Genomic DNA, 16928 nt, shown 5'->3' with positions numbered 1-16928 from the left:
AACTGTCAAAAGAACATTAAATTATCACTCATCTTCCTGATTCCTTCCAAATGGAGATGGACCATATATAGAATCAGATCCTCAATTGGGGCTCAATTCTGCCAGGTGCTGAGCACTCTGGCCCTGACCCAGCAAAATGCTTAAGGCACTTGCTTACCTTTTAAACATGTGAATTATCCATTGAGGTCAATGCTTAAAGTTAATTATGTTGTTAAATGTATTGTTGGAGCACTGTCGGGAGCTTGGAACCTAGCAAGATTGAATCCGTAGTATATGCCAGTTGAAAATCTGTCCCCCCTATTTTTTCCTTGCATGTTTCTTTTTTCAACGAGTGTTCACTGTGAAGTAGTTGAGTGCATTTTCAGAACCTCTTAAAAGTTCAGGGTGCAGAAGACATAACTTCCATGGGTCTACTAACATGCCCTGCAGCTGTAAATTTAAACTTTAATTTCTGGCTGTATTTCCTCTGTCAGTCTCTAGGCCACAAACAGCTTTCTTAATGCATCACTTCTAATCCTGATTGACAGTAGCTGTTCAGTCATTGTGCATGTGTGTAATCAAAATGAAAGCTCCTCTCCCATTCCCTCCACTTTTATTGTGAATTGTAAGTGGTTAAAAAGAGAAGTTCAACCTCGGTAACAAAAATGGATTTTTTTCTCATTTCCAGGGGGAAAAAAAATCCCACTTAACTCCATTGTAAACTGAGAAATATAGTTTTCTGGTTTTACTCTAACCCTTTTTCATTCTGTATATGTTGACAGTACTTCTAGTACTTCTACAGAAAAATTTTTCTGTAATAAAAGTTAAACTAGCATTTTATGGATTTGTAATATGAATGTTAACATTCTGAGCAGTTAATGTACCTAATGCCCACGCCAGATTCAAATTATTTGTAACGGCTAAGGGAACACTGCAAAAATATCAACCACTGTTATACATGTTTGCAAACTTAATAATTTTAAAAGAGAAGCTCAAATATCACTAACCATAGGTAATTCTTTTTATCCATGGGAAAAGCTCTGTTGCACTGATCACTGTGTCCAATGCCTGTGAAGATTTTCTCTTTGTACATGGTTTCCACTTGTCTCTTTCCTTGAGACCAAAAAATATTCTAACTAAAATAGTTTTTTCTTTAATTGCTTAAAATGTAACATTTTGCTGGGGTTGTGATTATAATGCATGGAACATATCTCTGTTATATAAATTGAGTTGACTGATATAAAACCAGAGCTTTTCAGCATTTTATGTGAATGTTGAGTTAATATTTCTTTTATCAGTTGCTGGTTATTTTTCTGCTGAACAGAGTTCGTTGTCTTGGAAGAGTTTTCTTTGGTTGTAAAGAATGAGGATAAATGCTATTCTACATTGTCTCAGAAATGTTCCTTGATATCATAGAACAGGTTTGATGCTTTCCTTCATTTGGTTTATTACTGTGCTCAATTTTGGGCCTCATATTTGTTGTTCCTAAAAAAGAGGTGAATTCTAAGTTATGTAGTGGGATAATGATCAGGATCTCTTTCAGTTAATATACCTGATGGCATGAGAATTACAGCTATCGCATTGTGATTCAGGTATTAACTTCTTCCACAGCTTTTTGTTGAGAGAGAGAGAGCTGCTGGTTTTTAACCTTTTTGGGTTCCCTTCCTCTGTTTTCAATAGATCTGCACTTGAAGCCCTTCCTTGTTTCAGCTTTCGCCATGGGGGCAGGAGATTTTGTTTTATTCCATATTGTCTCTCTCTAAGTTTGCAGTTCTGTCTTCCACTTCTAATTATTTTTCTCTCCTTTCTTTGCCATCCGTGTAGCTTTAGGTTTCTTGGTACATGGAGTTCTTACTTCTCCCTTGTGATTTTTCCTACCTTGTCTCTCCTTCTATAGGTCCCCCTTTCTTTCTCCTCTTGCCTCGTTTTTCCCTCTTCCCATCTTAGGGTTTGTAGCTGGCAGTACAAATTTTGCCAAGGACAGTTCTAATAAGACTTCCCTGGGGACTGTACCTTGACACAGTGGGAAGCCTTATGTGTTCCAGTGATCGAGAGCTATGCTGGTGGGAGTTTTAACTCCTGGTAGGGCCATCAAGCTGGACAAGTGAAAAGATAGGGACCAGAAGAACCACAGTCAACTGGTCCTCGAGGTTGGGGTTGAGTGATAGGGCAATAACGAATTCTCATAAAAATATTAAGTGATAGAAGCACAACAAAGTAGCCATTCCAGCGAACATTATTATAAACAGGGGTGAAGGAGCCTTGTTCATGCTCTAAGCAATGTCTGACTACACAGGTTCAGAATTCTAATAAGCAGGGAGTTTGGGAGCTGTTAAGTCACCCAACTTTAACCAATTTTAGGTGTATTCTGGTCAATTGTAGCTTATATTTTTCTAGGCTCCTCCTTTTACTCCCCATAATTTCTGTCTCAGGCATTCCCCTTTCCTTCCTGTATTGCTTCAACCTCTGTGCCTTAGCAAAACTTGAATATCTTGTTGTGTTCTGCCAGAATGGAAATGAAATTATGATGGTAGCATAACTGCCAATGATATAAGGGTGCTGGCAGTTTTAACATGCATAATAATTGAAAGATTAAATAGAAATACTTTCTCTTTGCTTTTTCTTTCAGTATTTTAGTCATGCAAGTTGGATGTTTCTAAGACAGGCACATAAATTGGGTTCACTTGTGCATATTTCTAGCTAGTCATTTAGATTAGTTTGACAAAATTTTTGGTTTGAAGGACATGTACCTGGTCTTAATCCTTGCAGTCAGTCTTAACCAATAGATTGCAGTCTACGCACACTTGTCCAGTTATGTATTCTGAATTATTTATAGTATGTGAGATGTGCCTTATTCAGTCTGCTCCTGACTTAAATAAAGCTTTTAGGTGTTTCTGACTACACTATACTAATAAACAGTGCTCTTTTTAAAAACAGAGTAAAATTTGTCAGGTTGACATTGTCTAAATGAAAGTCTTGATTTAATTGCAATCAAAATGATGCAGCTGCTTATTGTTCTCTCCCATTTATTTTTCTCTTTGTTCTATCTATCCTTCCTTAGATGTTTAGCAATGATTTTTTCCCCCTTCTAGGGTGATGTATCAGCCGTTGAACACTTACTGAAAAATGGAGCAGACCCCAATGTTAAAGACCATGCTGGATGGACGCCATTGGTGGGTATCAACATTCTTCTGATATTTTCATTTTTGTCTGTTGTCCTTTCCTCCACACTTCCATTTTTTACAGTTTGTTCTTGCCCCTATCTTTATTGTATCCAAAACATAAAGAAGACTGAAAGAATGAGTACTTGTGGCAACTTAGAGACTAACACATTTATTTGAGCATTACAGACTTAAAAGTCACAATTATTCAACAAAAAAACTTCAGAAACCAACTCCAACGAGAAACAGCAGAACTGGAATTAATCTGCAAACTGGACACCATCAAATTATGCTTGAATAAAGACTGGGAGTGGATGAGTCATTACACTAAAAAACTATTTCCCCATGCTAATCTTCTCCCTACTGTTACTTACACCTTCTTGTCAACTGTTTGAAATGGGCCATCCTGATTATCACTACAAAAGTTTTTTTTTCTCTCCTGCTGATAATAGCCCACCTTAATCAATTGGTCTCATTAAGAGTTGTTATGGCAACCCCCATTTTTTCATGTTCTCTGTGTGTGTGTATCTCTATCTTCCTACTGTATTTTCCACTGCATGCATCTGATGAAGTGGGCTTTAGCCTATGAAAGCTTGTGCTCAAATAAATTTGTTGGTCTCTAAGGTGCCACGAGTACTCCTCGTTCTTTCTGCTGATACAGACTAACACGGCTACCACTCTGAAACCTGTCATAAAGAAGATGATTATGAGAAATAGTCTTCCTTATGGTAATGTGAGAGTGCTCTTCCTTTAGAATCATCCCACCTCTCATCAAGTGTCAGTGTTCTCTGTCACTTTTACCATCATATTCACCTATGATTTCTTAAGTGTGCAAAATGATCTCTTTCCAGGTTAGAGTGCAAGTACAGTTTTTTGTACGTCTTGTAAACTGTTAATGCCATTAGATCTGTAGTTCCCACCATTTTGGGTGCACATTAAATAGTGGAATTTGAACTTTGGTTACCAACAGGTATATCTTAGATATATTTTTGTATTCTTGCATGCTTGAATTTCATTAAAAAATTATAGGTAGTGAGTGCTAATCCCTTTTCATTCGCTGCCTTTTTCTCCCAAAGAGCATGTTTGACCCTAGTCGATAACTTGGAAGGCATTCCTTTATAGTCGTCTTTGCACACCACGTGGTCTATGTTCAGTTCCTCTGTGCTCTTTATCAATGCCATGTTTGAAAAGATAATTACTCATGATGGCCATTGCATTGTCAAAATTGAATAGTATCTCCATATCATGCTGCCAGTCTGAGAGATGCTATGAAAGTGAATGCATTAACTCATAGTGACAAACATCCATTATTAAAAAAACATTCTGTACTTTCATTAGAATTTTATGTCTTTTTTTCCCGTGTGCTTCTTGTCAACGTCACCGGCTAGCATGAGGCTTGTAATCACGGGCACAAGAAGGTGGTGGAGCTATTGCTACAGCACCGGGCATTGGTGAACACTACTGGGTATCAGAATGACTCACCGCTTCATGATGCTGCCAAGAATGGGCATATGAGCATTGTTGAGCTGTTGCTCTCACATGGAGCCTCCCAGGATGCAGTGTGAGTAGCTGTGTAATGTTGTTTTATAATTGACGTCTTTATTTCAAAATTGATGTTGCTGGTGAAAGTCCAGGATGTAACATTGAGTAAATTTGAACCAAAGCTCTTAATACAAAATATATGGTTAATTCAATGGGAGTTTCTTTTTGTGTTCAATTACACAATGCCCCTTTCTAACTTGGATGTTATCTTTTTTGCTTAGGCTTCAGGATTGTCCTAAGCTTTTCTTTATGAAGTTTGGAACAAATCCCCAAGTTTGGGCTTTAAAAAAATAAATTAGCATTAAAAAAAAAAATCTGAGTGCATAATGGAGATTACTGATATTTTAAAAAAGTACTTCCATTTTAGCTATGTATATTTCTGGTGAGTTTGCTCTATTGATATGCATGTAGCAAACATCTGGAGTTGTAAAGTGATTGATACTGACTCAAACACACAATAATTATTCATGGATTTATCTTTCTCGTCATCACATCAGTTGAATGAGATGCTGGGTTGTTCATGTCATGCTACAATGGCAGTAGCGTTGCTATTTGTATCAGCAGCTACTGTATACAATCTGTAATCTGGTACCATGCATGTTGTCGTAAATGGCATGTGCACATTACATGCTTGTAGAATGTAGCCTTGTTCATGTCTGACTTGTTTGCTGACGTATGTACCTCCTTGGCCATAGTGTGAAGTGGGGATAAGGAAGCTTTAGTTAATTAGCTAGCTTCAAATGTTGTAAACTTATTGAAGTTCTGTTACAGAATGGAGGTATTCGATCAGAAAATACTTCTAGTTTACATGAAATGTATCAGGATATAAAAATAAATCAGAAAAGTACAAAAGGAATCGTTCCCTTGGCCCTGGCAGCATATTTAAAAAAAAAAAAAAAAGGATAGTACATCTGCTTCCTCAGGTGTCAGCTTTCCAAGATAAAATGTTCATCAGTTGGGTATTGGTAGCTGCCTGCATGATTTTTACAACTCTCCTGGGTTTCTGAAAATATTACACAACCAACCAATTTGGGTATAAATCTTTTTGATAGCAGCCAAAAGACTGGAGAAATTGTACAGTAGAACTTTAAATTGGCAATACTAGAATTTTCAGGTCAGTCTATTTATTAGCCCACCGTTTTCCGTTAGCCATACTGGCAAATATATGACCACCTTTGGTCAAAAAGTCTCCTACTCATTTCAAAACAAGAAAATAGATTGAAGTCCAGTTCCATTCAAAATGTGAACTGACAAGACATAGTCTAGTGTGAATATAAGCAACGTTCTAATATTTATTGTAGCAACAATGATATCTGAAACAGTGTGATATGGGGTATCCAAGACTATATCCCCTCTAAAATCAAATGTTTTATGAGACTGGCTACAGGTTGAATCAGCATACTGCCTTTAGTGGTACAGAAAAGGGCTCTGTTTGAATTTTTAAATGGGCAATGTTAATAACGGGGAGGCACTATGACTTCAGAATTTCCAGGGTATACAAAATTCATTTATAGTTTCTTAAGTGGTTTTACACCTAGCAAGAATTTTTAAATGTACCTTGCCAAAGGCTTCTGTAAAGCGAGTGATGTCTGAGAATAATGATAATGCTAGATAATTCTCATGGAGTAATTTATACTGTGATTTATTCAAACTTTATTAAAATCTTCTGGGTACGAATTTAGCATTCTTTGTTTCATCTCTTGCAAATGGACCTGCAAGTGCCATGGCAAGTGTTTAGTGTTATGCCACTTGGTAAGTGCCACAAAAAAGATTTAATTTTCCTGATCTTATATAGTCCTTCTGTATCTGTTGCTGAGATGCTGTTGTGTAACACACTACTGTAGTAGTTACAGAATTACATCAAAGATCTTTTCTTCGCATTTGGTAAAAGCAATTTGTCCTCTTACTCCAGTAGATGAAGTTACTCCCATGTTGTAATGTATAGAAGAATGCCACCCCTTCTATGATGTCAGGAGTAAGTCTTCAATGTAATAGCACAGTGTAAGCTAGGTATTTTCCATCCGTAAATCCCAAAACGCTTTACAGAGAGGCAATTATTATAATTGCTATTTTACAGATGTGGAAACTAAGGCACAGAGAAAATTAAAGTTCAAACAAAACTTCTAAGTCGTAGAAATACTTCTGTTATAACGCTTGCTCTTACTCCCAGTGCGACAGCACCCTACAATGAGACTCCTGCAGTTCCCTCCGCCTCACAGCTCTTCAGTTTTCTTCTTTTTGGCATCCCTTGCTTCAATTTATTTTCAGTGAAAGCATGATATAACATGACGTCGCATAAATTCTGACTTTTCTAATTGCCTTTGTAGCAATAGTTGTGACCAAGCTGGTAATATAGAGGTTCAAAGCTCCTTATTGATCAAGGCAGGATGGTTTCTTAACACTGAGTTGATAATCCCATTGTCTTTCAGGCTATTTATGTACACATCTGCCATGGGATTTCTGTCACTGTCAGCCAGGTTTTTGAAAGGGTAGAGATTTAGTACTGAGTTTTGAGCAAGATCTGAAGTTTTACTAGCTGCTTAAGAGTCTACTAGGCGGATGCACAACTTTAAATGGAATAAGTTTGTGGTCTTAGCTTGTACTGCTCAAACTGCGTTGCTGTTTTCTTCATCTCAGTTCATCTGACTAATAATCCAATTTTCTACTAGTTTTTGTTCATTCCCATCTCCCCAGGCTCTTGAGAAGCTTAAAACTTCCTATTAAAGAGAGCCCTCTTTGACATGGGATATAAGTGGTTCTTAATTAGCTGATTAACCTTTTAGAGCCATATAAAAGCCTGAATAATCAGTTTTCCTGTATCCCACTAAATTTTGTCAACACGTTAAATGTGTTCAAACTGTATTTAGGCCCCCTGTATAAATATATTCATCATTAAGCAAAATGTGGCTTTTGCAGTCAAACACTTTTATTTTGAGTGCAGAATTATGTAAACCAATATTTTCTTTTTAACAGTGTGCATTAGTAATTTGGGGTGTTGGAATAAAAGTGATGCCTGAGTTGAATTTAGGGTATTTCTACATTTGAGAGCTGGAGCTTGAGAAGACATACCTGCACTAGCTTTGGTCGAGCTAGCACAGTAAGAATAGAGTGTAGCCATTGGGGCACAAGTGGTTTGTACCTGGCATCTTGGGCAGGCACATACTTGGGGTGGCTAGCTCCTGCCACCGCTTGCGATACTGACAACGCTGTTCAACTCACTAGCTTGAACAGAGCTAGTGCAGGTATATCGTCTCCTGCTTGAGGTGTAGACGTAATCTTAGAGTGCTAGTTTGAAATAGTTCTATATGACACTTCGTAAAAAGTGTACTATAAAATATAGTAACCTAGTTTAATACTGCTTTTTAGGTATTTAGTATCTAATTTACTGTAGTGCCTAGAGGTCCCAACTGAGATGAGACGCATTGGGTTAAATTCTGTAGAATATACATGGTAAGACCTGAAATCTTATGCTTTGTCTGCCCTGTCTGTTTAGATTGTAAAAGAGGAAGGAAGTCCTTTTATCCCCATTTGACAGATAGAGAACTGAGGCAAAGACTTGCCCAAAGTCACACAGGAAGTCTGTGGCCATGCCAAGAATTAATATTTTAGCTGTCCATATACTACTCCTATATAGAGAGTTTTTGTGAATTTTTAAAATTTTACTTTTCAAAACCTTTAAACAGACATCCGATATACCGTAGAAGTAAACTTCACATCTAGTACATCTCACCTCAAAAATACTGTCAGATTTTTATCTCTATGATTTAAGTATAGGAAATAGCTTTACTATAAAAGGGAGTGCGTGTACATATTTTGTAGGATGAGAACACAGTTCAGAATTGTTTTTATTTTCCAGAACACAAATCATAGGATTTCAATTTTCCCTGGCAATACTTTTTTGAAAATCTGCAAGATTAAGCAGTTAGAGCATTTTCTTTGCTGTTCAATTTTTTTCTGACTAAGAAAGATACGAACTGCAAATGGAAAATATTATATGGACCAGTGGACCTATTAATTGCCCGGCTGGTCTAGTTAATTTTTTTAAGTTAATCTCCTACACATTTATGTTTTCATGTGCTTGTTCTCTTGAGTTCTGTCTTTTTTTTTTTTCCTTGCTTCACAGCAAGCCAAGTGACTTGAAAAATTAGATCTATTGCATTTGCAATTTCACAGTTGTTCATAAATGCTTTCACTCAAATGGGCTATCTTGCCAGTTCCTCATGCACAATAAGTTTAACATTGGTAAAAATTGTCTCATTGCCTTATTTCTTTTAGGTGTGTTTTAGCCTTCATCCAGTTGGTGCAAGTTTGAGTGTGAACAATCCCAGGTAAATGGGAATATTTTATTTAGAGGTAGACGTGCCTCTAGGTGCAGATGTGAGCAAGGCATTGGCATATACTGCTCCACCCCATGAGTATCCCAGATCATATTGTGCCTCAGATACTCCTCAGACACAATTCCTTCCTTGCTTCCCCCTTCCTTGAGTGCTGCTGGAGGTATGTATTAACTTGCTTGTTGCCCTATACCAGCAGCAAATCATAACCCTTCCCACTCCCAACCCAGCTTAATTAGTGCTGGCTGATGCACTGGGGAGCAGAGCCAAGGCTCTACCCATTCCCCATCCACCTACTCCCAGGGGGAATAAACAGACCTGTTTGTTTGTGTACTCCCAGATCCAAAGTCTACACAGCCAATGCCATGGTAGAAGAAGAGGGTTCTTACTGTTCACCATATAGCGTAAGTATGAACAATGAATCAGTTACAAGTGAAGGCGGATGGTGGTGGTCGGGGTCTCTCTCCTCAGGGGGACTGAGTCATCTATCTGCCGCCCTGACTGGGAAAACCGAGAAGTCTGCTGCTTGCCAGGAGCTAGGATTCATGATGTGACGGAGAGACTGCCGAGACTTATCAAGCCCTTGGATCGCTACCTCCTTCCTGCTTCTCCACGTGGGCACCAGTGATACTGTCAAGAATGACCTTGAGTGGATCACTGCAGACTACATGGCTCTGGGAAGAAGGATAAAGGAGTTTGAGGCACAAGTGGTGTTCTCGTCTATCCTCCCCATGGAAGGAAAAGGCCTGGGTAGAGACGGTCGAATCGTGGAAGTCAACGAATGGCTATGCAGGTGGTGTTGGAGAGAAGGCTTTGGATTCTTTGACCATGGGATTCTTTGGATTCTTTGACCAAGAAGGAGGAGTGCTAGGCAGAGACGGGCTCCACCTAACGAAGAGAGGGAAGAGCATCTTCGCAAGCAGGCTGGCTAACCTAGTGAGGAGGGCTTTAAACTAGGTTCACCGGGGGAAGGAGTCCAAAGCCCTGAGGTAAGTGGGGACATGGGATACTGGGAGGAAGCACGAGCAGGAGAGTGCAAGAGGGGAGGGCTCCTGCCTCATACTAAGAAAACAGGACAAACAGCAAGTTATCTCAAGTGCCTATACACAAAAGCAAGAAGCCTAGGAAACAAGCAGGGAGAACTGGAAGTCCTGGCACAGTCAAGGAATTATGATGTGATTGGAATAACAGAGACTTGGTGGGATAACTCACATGACTGGAGTACTGTCATGGATGGATATAAACTGTTCGGGAACAACAGGCAGGACAGAAAAGGTGGGGGAGTTGCACTGTATGTAAGAGAGCAGTATGATTGCTCAGGGCTCCGGTATGAAACTGCAGAAAAACCTGAGAGTCTCTGGATTAAGTTTAGAAGTGTGAGCAACAAGGGTTATGTTGTGGTGGGAGTCTGCTATAGACCACCGGACCAGGGGGATGAGGTGGACAAGGCTTTCTTCCGGCAACTAACGGAAGTTATTAGATTGCAGGCCCTGGTTCTCATGACGTCAATCACCCTGATATCTGCTGAGAGAGCAATACAACAGTGCACAGACAATCCAGGGAGTTTTTGGAAAGTGTAGGGGACAATTTCCTGGTGCAAGTGCTGGAGGAACCAACTAGGGGCAGAGCTGTTCTTGACCTGCTGCTCACAAACCCGGAAGAATTAGTAGGGGAAGCAAAAGTGGATGGGAACCTGGGAGGCAGTGACCATGAGGTGGTTGAATTCAGGATCCTGACACAAGGAAGAAAGGAGAGCAGCAGAATATGGACCCTGGACTTCAGAAAAACAGACTTCGACTCCCTCAGGGAACTGATGGGCAGGATCCTCTGGGAGAATAACATGAGGGGGAAAGGAGTCCAGGAGAGCTGGCTGTATTTTAAAGAATCCTTATTGACGTTATGGGGACAAACCATTCTGATGTGTGGAAAGAATAGTAAATATGGCAGGCGACCAGCTTGGCTTAACAGTGAAATCCTTGCTGATCTTGAACATAAAAAAGAAGCTTACAAGAAGTGGAAGATTGGACAAATGACCAGGGAAGAGTATGAAAATATTGCTCGGGCATGCAGGAGTGAAATCAGGAAGGCCAAATCCTACCCGGAGTTGCAGTTAGCAAGAGATGTCAAGAGTAACAAGAAGGGTTTCTTCAGGTATGTTAGCAACAAGAAGAAAGCCAAGGAAAGTGTGGGCCCCTTACTGAATGAGGGAGGCAACCTAGTGACAGAGGATGCGGAAAAAGCTAATGTACTCAATGCTTTTCTTGCCTCTGTCTTCACGGACAAGGTCAGCTCCCAGACTATTGCACTGGGCAGCACAGCATGGGGAGGAGGTGACCAGCCCTCTGTGGAGAAAGAAGTGGTTCGGACTATTTAGAAAAGCTAGACGAGCACAAGTCCATGGGGCCGGATGCGCTGCATCTGAGAGTGCTAAAGGAGTTGGCGGCTGTGATTGCAGAGCCATTGGCCATTATCTTTGAAAACTCATGGCGATCGGGGGAAGTCCTGGACGACTGGAAAAAGGCACTACATTAGCCTATCTTTACAAAAGGGAAGAAGGAGAATCCTGGGAACTACAGGCCAATCAGCCTCACCTCAGTCCCTGGAAAGATCATCATGGAGCAGGTCCTCAAGGAATCAATTCTGAAGCACTTAAAGGAGAGGAAAGTGATCAGGAACAGTCAGCATGGATTCACCAAGGGCAAGTCATGCCTGACTAATCTAATTGCCTTCTATGACGAGATGACTGGCTCTGTGGATGAGGGGAAAGCAGTGGACGTGTTCCTTGACTTTAGCAAAGCTTTTGACACAGTCCCACAGTATTCTTGCCAGCAAGTTAAAGTAGTATGGGCTGGATGAATGGACGATAAGGTGGATAGAAAGCTGGCTAGGTTGTCGGGCTCAACATGTAGTGATCAATGGCTCCATGTTTAGTTGGCAGCCGGTATCAAGTGGAGTGCCCCAAGGGTCGGTCCTGGGGCCGGTTTTGTTCAATATCTTCATAAATGATCTGGAGGATGGTGTGGATTGCACCCTCAGCAAGTTTGCAGATGACACTAAACTGGGAGGAGCGGCAGATGCGCTGGAGGGCAGGGATAGGATACAGAGGGACCTACACAAATTAGAGGATTGGGCCAAAAGAAATCTGAGGTTCAACAAGGACAAGTGCAGAGTCCTGCACTTAGGACGGAAGAATCCCATGCACTGCTACAGACTAGGGACCGAATGGTTAGGCAGCAGTTCTGCAGAAAAGGACCTAAGGGTTACAGTGGACGAGAAGCTGGATATGAGTCAACAGTGTGCCCTTGTTGCCAAGAAGGACAATGTCATTTTGGGCTGTATAAGTAGGGGCATTGCCAGCAGATCGAGGGACGTGATCGTTCCCCTCTATTCGACATTGGTGAGGCCTCATTTGGAGTACTGTGTCCAGTTTTGGGCCCCACACTACAAGAAGGATGTGGAAAAATTGGAAAACGTCCAGCGGGGGGCAACCAAAATGATTAGGGGACTGGAACACATGACTAATGAGGAGAGGCTGAGGGAACTGGGATTGTTTAGTCTGCGGAAGGGAAGAATGAGGGGGGATTTGATAGCTGCTTTCAACTACCTGAAAGGGGCTTCCAAAGAGGATGAATCTAGACTGTTCTCAGTGGTAGCAGATGACAGAACGAGGAGTAATGGTCTCAAGTTGCAGTGGGGGAGGTTTAGGTTGGATATTAGGAAAACCTTTTTCACTAGGAGGGTGGTGAAGCACTGGAATGTGTTACCTAGGGAGGTGGTGGAATCTCCTTCCTTTGAGGTTTTTAAGGTCAGGCTTGACAAAGCCCTGGCTGGGATGATTTAGTTGGGGATTGGTCCTGCTCTGAGCAGGGGTTGGACTAGATGACCTCCTGAGGTCCCTTCCAACCCTGATATTCTATGATTAGGAATTTTCCACATAGGGGTAAATGGTAAAAATATAGCACTGGGAACTGATCTTTCTTTTTCCAAGAAGGTCTGGAAACCAGGGGAAAAAATTATTTACATTGGCCTGCTGAATAAAAATACAGTGGCTAGAGGTGTTAAAATGAGGCATTTAGAACATGTATTATTTATGTTGGATATACATGTGGATACAAAAATTTAGCATTTGACTGCCTAAATTGGAGATGACAAACAAAAAATCAGCCTTCTCAATGCTTTTGAAGCTCTCCTTAATTCTGCATACATATCTGCCTTATCATACATTCTTTCCTTCTCTCTGATTCCTTATTTCCTGACTAGCAGGTTGTCCTTTCCCCTCACTACACTTTGCTGTATTGTTACTGTTACCCCATATGCTGGAACTGTATCTATAGGCTTGGTAAAATGTGTTTTGGATTTTTTTTTTAAATTTCAGTGGATATTATCAATGTTTGTTTTAAAGCACTTTTTTCTGATTTTATTGGTTTAAAGTTTTCACAGTTGTGGGAAACGATAGGGATCAGAAAAAATAATTATTTAATGACAATAGATGTTGAAATTCAGAAAGTTAAAGCTTTATTACTCTTAAAACACACATTGTCAACACCACATGTCAGAGTATATGAAGTAAATATGCTTAAATCAAACTCAAAGGAGTTCTCAAGCAGCATTTTTCTTCATTTGCCTGTCTGTAAATTTCAATTATCAATGGAAATTTTTTTTGTTGGTTTGTTGTGTACAGTGAAATCAACATGTACTGATTTTTTTTAAAAAAATTTGAATCCTTCTAAAGCCTCTAACTCCATGACGGAGAAATATTCTCAATCCCCATTGTGCCCTACCCTGAGGCTGAACGCTGCTCCCTGCACCAAGTGCACTTGTTTAGCTTGAGGCCAATGTCAAGCTCCACCTGTTGTGGTCAGCCATGTCACCCTCATCCCTCAGTAACAAACATCCTTGGAATTTTACATTAAGATCCCGTTAGACTGGCAGTAGCCAATGGACTCCCAACGCCCTGGAGTTCAGTAGTGTCACCCCATCAAACAAACTCCAGTGCTAAGGGTCATCAGCTGCTGTTGAGCTCTTTGACTTTGTGGTCCCGCAAAATCCAGCATGGAAGGTCCTGAGGAGTCAGCTGCAGTATCATATGCAGCATCACTCTCCGTATTGCTTTAAGCATCAGGCTTGAGGTGCCTTCGAAGGTCTCTGTTCTCCAGCACAGTGATCCTTCCAATATTAGATTTAGGCTCTCTTTAGCCTGAAGTGTTTTCACCATCAGTCAGTACTTAGATAAGTAGTTGATAGACTTTTTGCCTCAAAGGATACATCTGGCTCTTGTAGACCTAAATTAACCTTGAAAAGTCTAATTTCACCCTCATTCAAGAAGAGGTATTTATTGGAGCACTTCTGGACTCTGGATTAGCAAGAGTAGTACATCTATCTTACCTAAAAAAGATGGAGCCTCTAACTTCAGGATTCTGTCAACAAAGAATAAGAGGCTAAAGTTAAGGTTGAGGAGGCCTTTGTTTAAAAGGAGACTCTTCTATGTACTCTAAACTTGGCATGCTTACATGGATCACCTCGAAATGTGGTGTGCCTTAGTGAGGGTGATCTAAATTTGGAGTTATTTGAGCAAAAGGTCCCCAAGATAAAGTCTCTTCCTGCCCCTGCCCCAGGGGGGAAAAAAAAAAGCTTTTCTCAGGGTTGATTTTACTTAGTTTTTTCTGTTTCAGAGTAGCAGCTGTGTTAGTCTGTATCCGCAAAAAGAAAAGGACTTGTGGCACCTTAGAGAAATTTGTTAGTCTCTAAGGTGCCACAAGTCCTCCTTTTCTTTTTACTTTTTTCTGTGCATACCTGGGGGTCAAACCATGGCTCTGATTTTGCTTAAGGTGTCTCAGTCACTCAACACTTGCCCCAGTTAGTGACAACCACTGCCCTCTTGGGAAGGCAACACTGATGATGTTGTTCAACAAAGTGTTAGGTTTGAGCCTAAGGTTTAGGCACCAAACGGATTACACTGCACACATGTAGGCAAAGTATGCAAGAGGTTGCTATCCAGCCCATTTTCATATGACCTGGGTCGCTCAAGGGGCCGTGCTGTGGCCATTGAACCATAGCAACACCCGGGTATTATATGTTCAGAACCCACCCTTGGCAGAAATCTGAAAATGAAATGTATGCATGTTGCTCCAATCTGCCTTTGTCAAAGGGTTGGTTCTTGTCTGGGGGGAAGTGGGCAGGGAAATGTAATCTGAATACAGCAGAAAATTCAGAAATTGCTCAAAGTATATTCAAAAAGAAAATAAATTACACATGCAAATACTTGCTCGGGGAAGGGGAGAAGAGTGGAGTGCATAGGAGAGGGGTTGTGGGGCACAAGTCAAGGGATGGGACACTGGGAGTTGGTGGCAGGTTGAGTAGACGGTATTAGGGGTGTGGGGCCCTGTCAAGCTCCCATTCCTTCCTGTGTCTGTGCTAGGATCTGGGGGCTCTGCCCCTGCATGGTGGATTTGAGATCCTCTTCTTGCTCCCCATATGTGTGGGCCAAGATCTTGGGAGGCCCTGAAGGTAACACAGATTTAAACCTGAGAGTACCAGGAAATACAAAGTTAAGGTACACACCATCCCTGTGTGGAGTGGGGGGATGGGAGTGGCCTGGAGGGAAGGTAGACTGAGCGGGCCAAGAGTGTGGCAGAGGAGCCTCGGCCAAAGCAGGAGCATAGGGAGTCTATTGGGTGGGGGAAGAGTAAGAGGTGTGCAGGACTCCATGTACAACTCGGGCTACAAAAATCAAGGAGGCAGGCGAGCCTCCATTAATCTGCCTGATGTGTATGCAGCAGCAGGGTGTGCCAGACTTATGTTCTAACAGCTTCTAACGTGCTACGGATTAATGGGTCAGGAATGGAAGGGTGAGCTGGGAATGGTGGTAGGGGAGCCTGTATGTTGTGGGAGAGGGGGAGTGGAAAAGGAGAGAGAGACATGAGTCTTTGCTTACGTGCTTAGTTACTGTATCTGTCATGTAATGAAACTGTCAAGTTCTTGATTTCTCTCGCTGTCCCTGTTAGCAACTATACATACAAAACGTTTCAAAGCATGACCATTATCCCTACTCTATTATAGCAAAGTGTATAGAGGTGGGTATTTATGATTTCACACAACCATGTTGGGCCTAGTGGAGAGAAAAGTAGACTGGCACAAGATGCCATTGGGCAACATTAACTCTAATTAATTAATTGTTTTTTGTCAATGAATAAAATTAATGGTTTCATGGAAGGTAGCTCTTGTAAGCCTGTTTAAAAAAAAAAAAAAAAAGACAACGGGTTGATAAAGGCAACTGTGATATAGTATACTTGGATTTCTACTGGGCTTTGACTTACGACCACATGACATTTGATTTTTTTCAAAGTGTATTATATAGAATTAACAAAAAGAAAAGGAGTACTTGTGGCACCTTAGAGACTAACCAATTTATTTGAGCATGAGCTTTCGTGAGCTACAGCTCACTTCATCGGATGCATACTGTGGAAACTGCAGAAGACATTATATACACAGAGACCATGAAACAATACCTCCTCCCACCCCACTCTCCTGCTGGTAACAGCTTATCTAAAGTGATCATCAAGTTGGGCCATTTCCAGCACAAATCCAGGTTTTCTCACCCTCCGCCCCCCTCCACACAAACTCACTCTCCTGCTGGTAATAGCCCATCCAAAGTGACCACTCTCTTCACAATGTGTATGATAATCAAGGTGGGCCATTTCCTGCACAAATTCAGGTTCTCTCACCCCCCCTCCAAAAATCACACACACAAACTCACTCTCCTGCTGGTAATAGCCTATCCAAAGTGACCACTCTCCTTACAACGTGCATGATAATCAAGGTGGGCCATTTCCAGCACAAATCCAGGTTTTCTCACGCCCCCCCCCACCCCCATACACACACAAACTCACTCTTCTGCTGGTAATAGCTCATC

At 41.1% G+C, this 16928-nt stretch overlaps 1 protein-coding gene across 1 annotated transcript in view; it reads left to right on the top strand.

Moving 5' to 3' along the window:
- BARD1 (BRCA1 associated RING domain 1) overlaps nt 1-16928 on the top strand; it is a 66089-nt gene that overhangs the window by 24125 nt on the left and 25036 nt on the right. The window contains exons 5-6 of the mRNA XM_074968106.1: nt 3072-3152; nt 4529-4701. Coding sequence (XP_074824207.1) covers nt 3072-3152; nt 4529-4701 — 254 coding nt within the window. The remainder of the gene's footprint in view (nt 1-3071; nt 3153-4528; nt 4702-16928) is intronic.

Source organism: Natator depressus, chromosome 11 (genome assembly GCF_965152275.1).
Source record: "Natator depressus isolate rNatDep1 chromosome 11, rNatDep2.hap1, whole genome shotgun sequence".
NCBI classification, from domain to species: domain Eukaryota; kingdom Metazoa; phylum Chordata; order Testudines; family Cheloniidae; genus Natator; species Natator depressus.
Note: the sequence above shows the minus strand (reverse complement) of the source record. Positions and strands in the feature narration are given on the sequence as shown.